A 13129-nucleotide genomic window follows, 5' to 3' on the forward strand; every position below is an offset into this window, starting at 1 on the left:
TGGCCATGCTGGTTTCGAACTCCTAACCTCAAGTGATCCTCCTGTCTTGGCCTCCCAAAGTGCTGGGATTACAGGCATGAGCCACCACTGTGAGTCTTTTTTTGTTTTGCTTTCTTCTTTCTAATTTTTCTCCACATAGTAGAAAAGGTGGCCATTGGTGACAACTCAACAGTTCACTGATTTCTACAGTTGTTGTTCTTCAAGGAAAAGAAGAGAAAGTCCATAGTTTTCTCACTGTCCATGTATTGAATCCTGGAGATACTATTAATATCAGGGGCTCTGACTGCGTGGTTCTCACCCCTTGGCCAGTCTCTGTGGATTGAGAGGGACAGGCCTAGATCATGCCCACCCACAGGAGGGCCAGCCACTCCTGTGAAATCCTGTTGAATCTCTGGGATAGACAGGCATAGACACATTCTCTGTAGTTATGTTGCAGAATACGAAGAGGATCAAGTAGGATGAGAACATCTTAAAGTGAAAATACCTGTCAGTTTATGAGATGAAAAAACAGTTATAAATCACTGTTTCATCTTGCTTTTATTTGATCATTTCAGTAATAGGTTTTTACAAATATTTTTTGCATTTTTATCAGGCTTTTGTATTTCTTCTATGAGTTGTCTTTTCATGTGTTTTGCTCTTTCCGCTGTGATTTTAGTGGTTCTTACTTATAAGAGCTCTTCACATAGGAGGGCTTCCCTTCTTTCATGCTTTGATATCTGAAAAATAATTATGTAACAGTTATGCATGAAGTTTCACAATATGAAATCTTTAAGGTGTTTTTTCTAAAATATTGATAAGCAATAAACAGTGAAAATTTCCTATTCAGATATGAATATTATCAATAGAAACATAATTTGAAATATTTTCCATTTGGAAAAAATCCAAATTGAATAATGGAGAAGATATTATCTGTGAGGATTATTTACTTTTGGAAAACATTGTTTTCCAAAGCAAAATTTTGGGATATATAGGCCTGTATTTTTTTACATGTTAAGAAACAGTAACCACATTGGATTTTGATGTGTAGCAACTTATGTATTCTTCACCATTCTTTTTATTAAAAAGAGCTCTGGGTCTTTTGGTGAAGAAAGTAAATGAAGACCTCATTTTCTTTTTTTTTTTTTCTTCTTTTGAGACAGAGTCCTGCTCTGTCGTCCAGGCTAGAGTGCAGTAGCATGATCTCAGCTCACTGCAACTCCGCCTCCCGGGTTCAAGTGATTCTCCTGCCTCAGCTTCCCAAGTAGCTGGGACTACAGGCACACACCACCATGCCCGGCTAATTTTTGTATTTTTAGTAGAGACAGGGTTTTGCCATGTTGGCCAGGCTGGTCTGGAACTCCTGACCTCAGGTGATCCGCCCGTCTTGGCCTCCCAAAGGGCTGAGATTACAGGCGTGAGCCACTGCATCCGGCCAAGACTTCATTTCTTAAGTCAGTTCTTTGATTATGTAATTTAGTTTAACACGAATGTTTATGCCACTTAATAACAAATCTGTAACCCCAGTAGTTCATAAATATGTTTTGAATGCATTAATGTCTTAATGTAGTATGTGATATGCCTAGGATAAAGATGATTGGTTTTCATCTAACAGAAAATTTTAGTTGAAAATTTAGAAGTCGTTTGAAAGTGTGACATCATGATGCTTTTGAATATATTTGTATATGAAATGAAAAATTTTTGTTTTCCCTTTGGTCAACTAATGTCTATTTTTCTACATTGGAAAATAAGATAAATTGGAATTGTTTTTACGTAATCTGCATATTGGTAATAATTAAAGTGTATGTAAAAATTAGAGTTTTTGAATTTGGATTATTCCTAACACAGTATTTTTAAACCGGTAGAAACATTTTTATATTTTTCAAAGGGAATAAAAAATGGGATTAGTATAGTCTAAATGTGAGGTAATATAATTGTGTTTATTTTAAAAATATGTTTAGCTTTTCCTTTTCTCCTTTTAACATACCAGTAAAAGGCATTTATTATAAAGAATGCAACAATACTGAAATGAGTAAGCCCAATGTTAGTCTCTTCTCCCACGCCTTCTCCATTCAGTCCAACTTTAGAACAGGTGAGTATCTATCCTCCCACCTATTTTTGCAGACATATCTAAAACTGATTATTTTAATTCAGTGTGTTTCAGAAATTTTCTCCAAAATATAGTAAGTCAGAAGGGATTGAATGAATACCATCAGGAAATCCAGGGACACAAAATTTGAAAATTGTATTTAATGCTTTGCAATAATGCTTAATCCATGTACAATTTGAATTTCATGTTCGTTACTTTTGCAAGGCATAAAATCATTCTCCTCCAAGATTTATCCCAGTATAAAGATTTATTAATACTGCATGAGTCAGATACTTTTTGAAGAATACAGTATATTCCTGTTCACATCAGTATTCATTAATCTATAACAGAATTATGCATCAGCAGACTCTATAAAACTAGCCTGCTTTATATCATGTATCATTTAAAGAAATTTTGTTACGTGTGTTAATTTAAATATCAAAATCAGTTTTAAATACTACAAGCTTTAGTGAAATTAAATTGTTATCCTCATTGGATTTTTAAAACTTCAGTTATCTTCTTGCTTTTGGAAAAAGAATTACTGTATTCTTACTGACATGATAGTAAACTGTCATTTACTTAGTAAAAAGTGGTGCATAGAGAAATTTCCAAAATGTCTTCTCTTGCTAAAATGTAAAGAGCTGCTTTTAAAGAAAGTTGTAAAAATAGAAAATAAGCTAAACATAGTTAGAATTAACTGATTTTGGCCATAAGATGGAAATGTTATATTTTTGTAACATTATCGGTCTTTTTGATTAAAATCCTGATAATATGGTACAGCATTCTTAGAATTTAGTCAAAATTAACATAGCTGGACCTTTTAAATCAAGGCATCAAAACCCTGGTTTATCATTGTAGTACATTCTTTAACAGGTTTTATTCTGGGGCATTTAATTTTAAGGATTATAGTTCCAGCATCCTATTGAATTACATTTCTTGGCCTCAAGTATTAGAATTTAAATCATTGATGTTTTTATAAGAGTAAGAATTTTGTACAGATGTCTCTGGAAACTTATTTTGGAAGCTAGAGAAAAGACTTTGTCTTTCTACAGAAATTGAGATACACTTGTGTGGGGATGAGGGGGGAGATACGGTTTTAGGAATTAATGCTTTGAAAACTGAGCCTCAACCAATCACCTTGCTTAATTTCCTGAAGTGATAATCTGTGATACATTTAAAATTTGAAAAGTAATTCTTTCGGGTGGTATATGATTATTGCTCTGGTTTGATAGGTTTAGGTTTGAGGTACCTATAAACTTTAGTACCTTGACAATTAGTGAAGGCATTAATTGGTTGGCAGAGCAGCTCATTTAATTTCTTATACCATATTCTCAGAATTATGTAGAATTACTAGAGTAATAATTGTAAATCAATTTTTAGCAGACTGAATAGGTCATTTAGTGATGTGCTTTGGTGGTGAAGTATTAAAATCTTTGTCTGACCCCCTTAATAATGATTATTGACTATGAGTTTTATTAATAACAATTAGGTCATTGAACATTCTGATTTTCCTTTTTTCTTACAGATGAACCAACTAGCCCTAGCATTGATCATGATATTGCACATATTCCTGCTTCTGCTGTTATATCAGCCTCTACCTCTCAGGTCCCCTCCATAGCAACAGTTCCTCCCAGCCTCACAACTTCCGCTCCCATAATTCGCCGTCAGCTCTCACATGACCACGGTACGTCTAAAGGGTGGTTTTGTAAACCATATCTCATGCTCTGTTTTCCACTTAGAACAGTATGATAAACTGATCTTTCCACCATTAAAAGAATCTGGGAACCACTTGTGAATGTCTAAATACTGAATTTTAATTAATTACAGAATCTGTTGGCCCTCCTAGCCTGGATGCTCAGCCCAACTCAAAGACAGAAAGATCAAAATCATATGATGAGGGTCTGGATGATTACAGAGAAGATGCAAAATTGTAAGTCTCAGGTGTATTATTTTAAATATTTGTATGTGGATGGGTATTCAGCATGACCTTGACACATAAGTTCAGAATTTAATGGTGGTCTTATGTTTTCTAACTTTGACATTAGGAATGCAAATAAAGTTGTTAATGGTAACATTAAATTGAATTTTAAAAATCAATAACACACAAACATGGTAGAAAAATATGTTAAATACTCTCACCCTAAGAACTGCAGCCATTCAGTACTATTCAGACATAATACGTTACTGTTTTCTTTTGTGTAATTCTAGAGCTATTCTGTACATAAAATCATATGTACACTACCTAAATATGCATATATGTGTATTGTATTCTAATTATTTTTACAAACAAATGATACATGGTATAGACACTGATCTTAGAGATCATTAAATGCATATAGTCCTGGCTCATGCTGTTTCATGATTTTTTAATTTTCCATTGAATAGTTTATACCATGATATACTTAACCAATACTCTGTATTAATAGACATTTATAGTGATCAAATCTTATGCTATCACAAATACTTTATTGACTATATTTGTTCATAGTGCAGTTAGCACATGTGTGAATAAATATAATTGAAAACAGGATTCTTACATCAAAGGTGTATTTTTATTTATTTTAAACATTTATTTATTTTTGAGACAGTTTTGCTCTTGTTGCCCAGGCTGGAGTGCAATGGCGTGATCTCGGCTCACTGCAACCTCCACCTCCCGGGTTCAAGCGATTCTTCTGCGTCAGCTTCCTAAGTAGCTGGGATTACAGACATGCACCACCACGCCTGGCTAAGTTTGTGTTTTTAGTAGAGACGGGGTTTCACCATGTTGGTCAGGCTGGTCTTGAACTCCTGATCTCAGGTGATCCACCCACCTTGGCCTCCCACAGTCCTGGGATTACAGGCATGAGCCACCGTGCCCGGCCATATTTTTAATATCTATTGTTAATAGCTCTCCATAAAAATTATACCGAACCACATTCCCACCAGCAATATGCAAAAGCCTCTGCTGTTATATTCTAACACAGTGTATTGTTTAGACTTTGATACATATCTTTTGAATTATCATAATAGCATTTTGCAGTTTTAATTTGACGCTTTCTTACCAGTTCAACATCATTTCATATATTTAAGATATTTATATTTTTCTGTGAACTGATTTTTTATATTTTTTGACTATTTTCTATGGATTCTTCTGACTTCTGCATCCTTTTTATATAAAGGAAGCTAACATTTTTCTGTGATGTGTTGCAAGTCTTTCCTAATTCAGTATTTTTCATTTTTTTTAAACCATGCAAAAATATTTAAAATTTTTTCTGTGGCTAAATTTAGGAAATATTTTTGTGGCCTTTGAATTTTGAGTCGTATCGTATCGAAAAATTCTGTCTCTACTCCAGAATTATAACAAAAGTTATGTTTACTTTTTTTTTTTGTAAACTTACAACTTTGACTCACCTGGAATTAATTTATTCTAATTAGTGAGATAAACAGACAACTTTACATTTTCTAATATCTCTGTTGTCCCAAAAGCACCTGTTGAATGTCATCCTTTTCTCACCAATACATTATCTTTATTATATACTAAGTCATATGTATTTAATTTTATTTTGGGGCTCTATTCTGTTCAGTTGATTTATCTGTATATTAATGTATAACAGGTTCTATTAATTATGGTAGTTTTATGTCTTTCTTATCTCGTAAGACTATTATCCATCATTATTTTTTCAGAATTCTCCTATTTTTTAGTATTTGAACCTTAATTAGATTTTCTAGTTCTTGAATTCTTATGTACATTTTCATTGATAAAATGATTAATTTATAAATTGGGGAATACTGACATCTATGATATTGAACCTTGTGTTAAAGAGCTATTTGTCTTTTTTATTTTTGCATACAGTCCTCTGAGGGTTCCATTTGGTTATTTATATTCCTTTATATAAAAGAATATATATTCTCTATATAGAATATAGAGAATATATATATTCTATATATTCTTTTATATGAAGAATCTATATATTATTTATATAAAATTAATTCTTTCTGGACCAGCTACTTGAGGGAGGTTTGTGTGTGGCTAGCAGGGCTTGCTTCCAGGCTAGCAGGAATTTTCCTAAAGATACAGGGTTGGATTTGTGAGCTATTTTAGCTTTTATTTCTTCCTCATTATAAGATATCAAAAACTGCCATTATTTCAGAGTCTACTGCACCCTACACCAGCTACACACTGTTTCCTGCAGTGATGGCAGGACTGTATGTTTCCTCATTCTCCTCTGATACTCCGTGGTAACAAACGAGGCTCCCGTCGCCAGCTTCAGCACGCTATTTTCCATTGTTCCAAACAATGGATGGTTTCAATCTCTCAGAAATCAATGTACTGCAGTTTTCAGATCTGCAAGTAACGGTGCCCTCTTCTTTCTTCCTGTATCCATTGTTTACTTCACTGCAGTTAGCCGCCTTTCTTTGTTTGTATGGCTTAGTTCTGAGTTACAGTGTCTTCTGATATGGTAAAGATTGAGTTTAATTAGATCCCATTTGTCAATTATGGCTTTTGCTGCCGTTGCTTTTGGTGTTTTAGACATGAAGTCCTTGCCCATGCCTATGTCCTGAATGGTACTACCTAGATTTTCTTCTAGGGTTTTTATGGTATTAGGTCTAACATTTAAGTCTCTAATCCATCTTGAATTAATCTTCGTATAAGGGGTAAGGAAAGGATCCAGTTTCAGCTTTCTACTTATGGCTAGCCAATTTTCCCAGCACCATTTATTAAATAGGGAATCCTTTCCCCATTTCTTGTTTCTCTCAGGTTTGTCAAAGATCAGATGGCTGTAGATGTGCGGTATTATTTCTGAGGACTCTGTTCTGTTCCATTGGTCTATATCTCTGTTTTGGTACCAGTACCATGCTGTTTTGGTTACTGTAGCCTTGTAGTATAGTTTGAAGTCAGGTAGCGTGACGCCTCCAGCTTTGTCCTTTTGACTTAGGATTGTCTTGGCAATGCGGGCTCTTTTTTGGTTCCATATGAACTTTAAAGCAGTTTTTTCCAATTCCGTGAAGAAAGTCATTGGTAGCTTGATGGGGATGGCATTGAATCTATAAATAACCTTGGGGAGTATGGCCATTTTCACGATATTGATTCTTCCTATCCATGAGCATGGTATGTTCTTCCATTTGCTTGTGTCCTCTTTTATTTCACTGAGCAGTGGTTTGTAGTTCTCCTTGAAGAGGTCCTTTACATCCCTTGTAAGCTGGATTCCTAGGTATTTTATTCTCTTTGAAGCAATTGTGAATGGAAGTTCATTCCTGATTTGGCTCTCTGCTTGTCTGTTGCTGGTGTTAAACTAAAGAGCTTTTGCACAGCAAAAGAAACTACCATCAGAGTGAACAGGCAACCTACAGAATGGGAGAAAATTTTTGCAACCTACTCATCTGACAAAGGGCTAATATCCAGAATCTACAAAGAACTCAAACAAATATACGAGAAAAAAACAAACAACCCCATCAAAAAGTGGGGAAAGGATATGAACAGACATTTCTCAAAAGAAGATATTCATACAGCCAACAGACACATGAAAAAATGCTCATCATCACTGGCCATCAGAGAAATGCAAATCAAAACCACAATGAGATACCATCTCACACCAGTTAGAATGGCAATCATTAAGAAGTCAGGAAACAACAGGTGTTGGAGAGGATGTGGAGAAATAGGAACACTTTTACACTGTTGGTGGGATTGTAAACTAGTTCAACCATTATGGAAAACAGTATGGCAATTCCTCAAGGATCTAGAACTAGATGTACCATATGACCCAGCCATCCCACTACTGGGTATATACCCAAAGGATTATAAATTAGTCTACTACAAAGACACATGTACACGTATGTTTATTGCGGCACTATTCACAATAGCAAAGACTTGGAATCAACCCAAATGTCCGTCTGTGACAGACTGGATTAAGAAAATGTGGCACATATACACCATGGAATACTATGCAGCCATAAAAAAGGATGAGTTTGCGTCCTTTGTAGGGACATGGATGCAGCTGGAAACCATCATTCTTAGCAAACTATCACAAGAAGAGAAAACCAAACACCGCATGTTCTCACTCATAGGTGGGAACTGAACAATGAGATCACTTGGACTCGGGAAGGGGAACATCACACACTGGGGTCTATCATGGGGAGGGGGGAGGGGGGAGGAGGGAGGGATTGCATTGGGGAGTTATACATGATATAAATGATGAATTGATGGGTGCTGACGAGTTGATGGGTGCAGCACACCAACATGGCATAAGTATACATATGTAACAAACCTGCACGTTATGCACATGTACCCTAGAACTTAAAGTATAATAAAAAAAAAAAAAAAGAAAAAAAAAAAAAAAAAAAAAAAAAGATTGAGTTTGCATATCTGTTTCTGATTACGTTGTTTGTGGCGTGGTGGGGGCGTTTCTGAGAGGAGAGAACAGTGACACCTTTAGTAACATCTTTAAGAAACTCTAAGTTTCTTAAATGAATTTTGAGTTTTAAAAAGTTTATTGTCCCTTAATAAAAGTTAAGTTATTTTCGATTACTTTAACATGAACCTATCTCCTGAAGCACTAAGCCTTTTCAGTGGCAACAGTTGTCCTCCTTTTTGAAAGCAGTCAGAATGTGGTTGGAGTAGAAGAGTGAAGGGCCGGGACTGTCCCTAACTGCGCCTTCCCTGCCACATTTCCAGTTCAGGGTATCCACCAGCAAGATGAGTGGAGATGACAGGAAGCATCTCCCTGAAGATGGCTGCTGATGGCAACTGCTTACTGATCATAATTAACATCATGGAAATCCTTAATATAGCATTGCAGCTATGGTTAACTAATAACATAAAACCCAGTGTACAGCCTGAGTAGCTTTTTCTTTGATTAAAAAAAAAAAATAGAAAATCCCACACTTTAAGCAGAAACAATTTTAATTTACCAGATCAATTAAGAAAGTTTTAATTACTGAGTGGGAAGTTTTTTATAAAATTAGCTTTTTTTTCACTTCCACTGAATAGGGGACATTTAACATATTAATGATGAAATGTCAGATTATTATTGAAAGATTAATGGTAATAAAATTATTCTTACATCTTTAAGTTTTTTTTGCACTTATTGAAAATATTTTTGTATTTTTTTCCCAACAGGTCCTTTAAGCACGTATCTAGTCTGAAGGGAATCAAGGTTAGTATTAGAGTTTCTCCTTACCTTAGTTTCTCTCTTCATAGAGAAGTACTTCTTTTACCCAGTAGACATTTAATATTTAAATATTGTAATCTTTTATTCTGTAAGTATTGAGTACATTTGGAAAATATTATGTATAAAATGTTCTCTTCTAATTTCTATACATATTCAAGTATGTAATACTTGATGCACGTTGTGCTGATTTTTCTGACTTTATCAGTTCAAGGCCAGAAATCTAACTGCCCAGCAGTCCTTTTTGTATTTTGTTGTACGTTTTTCTATCCTGGAAATTATTTCGTGCCTTCCCCTAACACCCCCCACTCCACCCCTGTTCTCTCTCTTCTCCCTCCCCTCGTACTTCCCTGAAAACATAGAAACTATTAGACAGGAATTCAGTTTCCTGCCTTTCTCAACCTCCACTTCCCGGGTTCAAGTGATTCTCCTGCCTCAGCTTCCCAAGTAGCTGAGATTACAGGCGCCTGCCACGCCTGGCTAATTTTTGTATTTTTAGTAGAGATGGGGTTTTGCCATGTTGATAGGCTCAAACTCCTGACCTCAGGTGATCCGTCCGCCTTGGCCTCCCAAAGTGCTGGGATTACAGGCGTGAGCCACCATCCCCAGCCAGTCCCCTGCCTTTATACCCACACTTGCTGTCTTCCTTATTCTTACCATAAATATTGCTGTGCTTGTACCATTATCCTCTTAAAAACCAACCCCCACACTTCTTTGGATTCTCTTGCCTCTAAGTTTCTCGGTCCCCTTCTGCACAGTCACCATTTTTCCAGTGACTTATTCACTGTTGTATGCACCCATGTTCTATATCCTACATTAAAATAGAAACCTTCCTGGAATCCACATCTCGCTTTATTTGTTACTCCTTTTCACAGCAGAACCCCTTGAAAAAACTATAGTTTCTACTTCTTCTCAGCTCACACACATCAGAATAACACTGACATTCAGATTCCAAAACTAATGGTTTACGTCGGTTTTTTAACTTGAACCCTTGCTGGTATTCAGTGCAATTTCCGGCTCCCTTCTTGAAACACTTTCTTCTGCTGGCTTCCATCTTGCCACACTTTCCTGTTCTTCGTTCTAACTGAAAGGCTGCTTCTCCATCCCCTCTGCTCCACCTAATACCTAAATGTTGGAATGCCCAGAATTGTTCTGACCCTTCTTTATCTACCCTGATTTCCTCAGTGATCTTATGCAGAGGTTTCCCAAAGTTTACATGGCTATCCTTGACCTCCTTCCTGAACTGCAGCTCATGTCAGCTGCTGTCATCTGGATGTTTAATCAACAACTCAAGGTTTACATGATGATTAGACCCGTTACCCCCAGACCTCGTTATCCCTTAAGTTTTCCCCATCTCAGCAAGTTCACTTCCATTCACCTTCTTGATGAAGCCAAATATCTCAGAACTAGCCATGTTTCTTTTTCATTCTCCCCCATATCAATTCCAGACTACCCTGAATCTTCCTGTCTTCACCTATGCTACGTAAATGCAAGCTGACATCATCTCTCACCTGGATTCCTATAGTCGCAGCTCTTTTCATGCTTGTCCCTTTAGAATCCACTCTCAACAGAGTACTCAGAGTGAGCTTTGGACTGGGTGTTCAGTTACTCCCCTGATTCGTCACTTAATGCTTCTTTCACACTTCCTACCATGGCCTAAAAGACCCTTAATGATCTAGAATTAGCTGTTTGTTGATCACATTAATCAGTGAACATTTTAAGTGATAATGATGATATACAGTCATTAGCTATACATTCTCACCAAACTTCTCTTCCCTCTGACCTTTTATGGCTGGTTCCTTATTTTTTCTTCAGATTTCAACAAAATATTATTTCTTTAGAGAAGCCCTGCCACAGCATCACCAGTTTCTAGCTGCTTCTCCGCCATTCGTTATTGCATCTTGCTGTTTTCATTCTTCAAATGACATAAATCACAAAACGATCATTTTCTCATTTTTCACTAAAATGTGAACTGATGAGAACAGGAAAATTATACCATTTGTTATTTTTAATGGTTAAAAAATGATGGTCATTTCACATTTTTTAAATGAGACTAGAAATTTTTTAAAATATAAAGTTAGGATTTTTCAAAAATAGCCCTTCACTTGAAACATTAAATAAGAGTTTTCCACAAAGCAGTTTCAATGTGCAAATATTTATAAAGGAAAATGCTGTTTTCCCTTGTTTTCTTGGTCCTTTCTATAGATCGCAGACAGCCAAAAGTCATCGGAAGACTCTGGGTCCAGAAAAGATTCTTCCTCAGAGGTCTTCAGTGATGCTGCCAAGGAAGGGTGGCTCCATTTCCGACCCCTTGTCACCGATAAGGGCAAGGTAGTGTGTTTTCTAAGCCACCCTGAATGTCAGAAATGCAGACTCTGACAAATAAACCATATAACCTGTATACATAAAATGGCATGATACCCAGATTAAAGAGTGAAAAAAAAATTTATAAATGTATTTTTCTACATTAAAAAAGTATTCCTTAAAAAAATTCTAATTATTGCTTTAATTTAGTACTTTTTGTCCTGTGCGTCAGCTGCATGTAGAATATATTGTCTTACGTTTTGGCAATGTAAAAAAGAAATCAAAGTATTTAAGAAGGAACTCTGCTTTTCTTATTAGTTTATTAGCAATGGGTTATTTCCATTGTCCTTTAGGAAGTGGCAGTTTTAAATTTTTATATCTCTTTTCTCAGTTTAAGTTACCTTTATAAGTTTCATTTTTATTTTAAAAATTAAACAAGCATAAAAATATCAATATATGCATCCAGTAGATTTCAATAGAAAAAAAGTTTGCCGCAAAAATGTTCTATAATATTTGGACAGCTTACATGTAAGAATATTTTAATGCTGTCAGAAGAGTTTAAAATTTTTAAGTATACAATTGAGAACTTCTGCAGTTTCTGTCATTTGTGTGCTCTAAGTCGTAAGTCTTTCACTCAAAAGGTTTTTTGGACTGATTTTTAAATTTTCTCTTCCGTTACTGTTTTTGATATATTTTGCTACATTTGTTTTCTTTGATTTGCTTTGTTCATTTTGCCTTCCCAACTGAAGTTGGAATTTCACTGTCCTTGACTTTGATATGAATACACTGCCTAACTCAGTTTACAGTCCACAATTTTTATCTTCCTCTCCTCACAAATAGGTACTGAGCTAAATCAGTCACCTGCTACGCTAGTTATGTGTAAGCGCAGAGGAAGGGTGTTGCTTAATGTGCTTATCCTGTCACAAAGATTTAGCCAAATACTGACTGTGCATGCACTGTCGCATGTTTTCTAGCGAGTTGGTGGAAGTATTCGGCCATGGAAACAGATGTATGTTGTCCTTCGGGGTCATTCACTTTATCTGTACAAAGATAAAAGAGAGCAGACGACTCCGTCTGAGGAAGAGCAGCCCATCAGTGTTAATGCTTGCTTGATAGACATCTCTTACAGTGAGACCAAGAGGAAAAATGTGTTTCGACTCACCACATCCGACTGCGAATGCCTATTTCAGGCTGAAGACAGAGATGATATGTTAGCTTGGATCAAGACGATCCAGGACAGCAGCAACCTAAACGAAGAGGTGGGTGGGTGTTCAAAGGAATACTGGAGAAATCTGACCCTTTCACGACACTTTCTTACAAAGATCTAAGGAATATGATACATCATTTTTATAAAAAATTATAATATGCTATTTTCATGTAAAACAGTTGATGGAAAACTCAAACATACCTGTTTTATATTATTTTCACATATTGGAAAATCACCATCACTGAACTAGAAACATAGGTTATTTATATATTCTGCATACCTTCTTAGAAGCAGTGAACTACATTCCTAGTCCTGGTCGTTTGTCACCAAGTTATTCCAGATCCATATCCATCTTTCAAAGACAGGATTGTTATAGTGCTTAAGTTACAGTAAACATACTTACCAGTA

General features: G+C 35.8%; 1 protein-coding gene across 9 annotated transcripts in view; it reads left to right on the forward strand.

Annotated features, from left to right (window-relative positions):
* ARHGAP21 (Rho GTPase activating protein 21) overlaps positions 1 to 13129 on the forward strand; it is a 139219-nt gene that overhangs the window by 109479 nt on the left and 16611 nt on the right. For all 9 annotated transcript variants that reach the window (XM_030940868.1, XM_030940867.1, XM_030940864.1 and 6 more), the window contains 5 exons: positions 3591 to 3749; positions 3893 to 3995; positions 9162 to 9198; positions 11416 to 11541; positions 12489 to 12773. In XM_030940868.1, coding sequence (XP_030796728.1) covers positions 3591 to 3749; positions 3893 to 3995; positions 9162 to 9198; positions 11416 to 11541; positions 12489 to 12773 — 710 coding nt within the window. The remainder of the gene's footprint in view (positions 1 to 3590; positions 3750 to 3892; positions 3996 to 9161; positions 9199 to 11415; positions 11542 to 12488; positions 12774 to 13129) is intronic.

This window comes from Rhinopithecus roxellana, chromosome 11 (assembly GCF_007565055.1).
Source record: "Rhinopithecus roxellana isolate Shanxi Qingling chromosome 11, ASM756505v1, whole genome shotgun sequence".
Lineage (NCBI taxonomy): Eukaryota > Metazoa > Chordata > Mammalia > Primates > Cercopithecidae > Rhinopithecus > Rhinopithecus roxellana.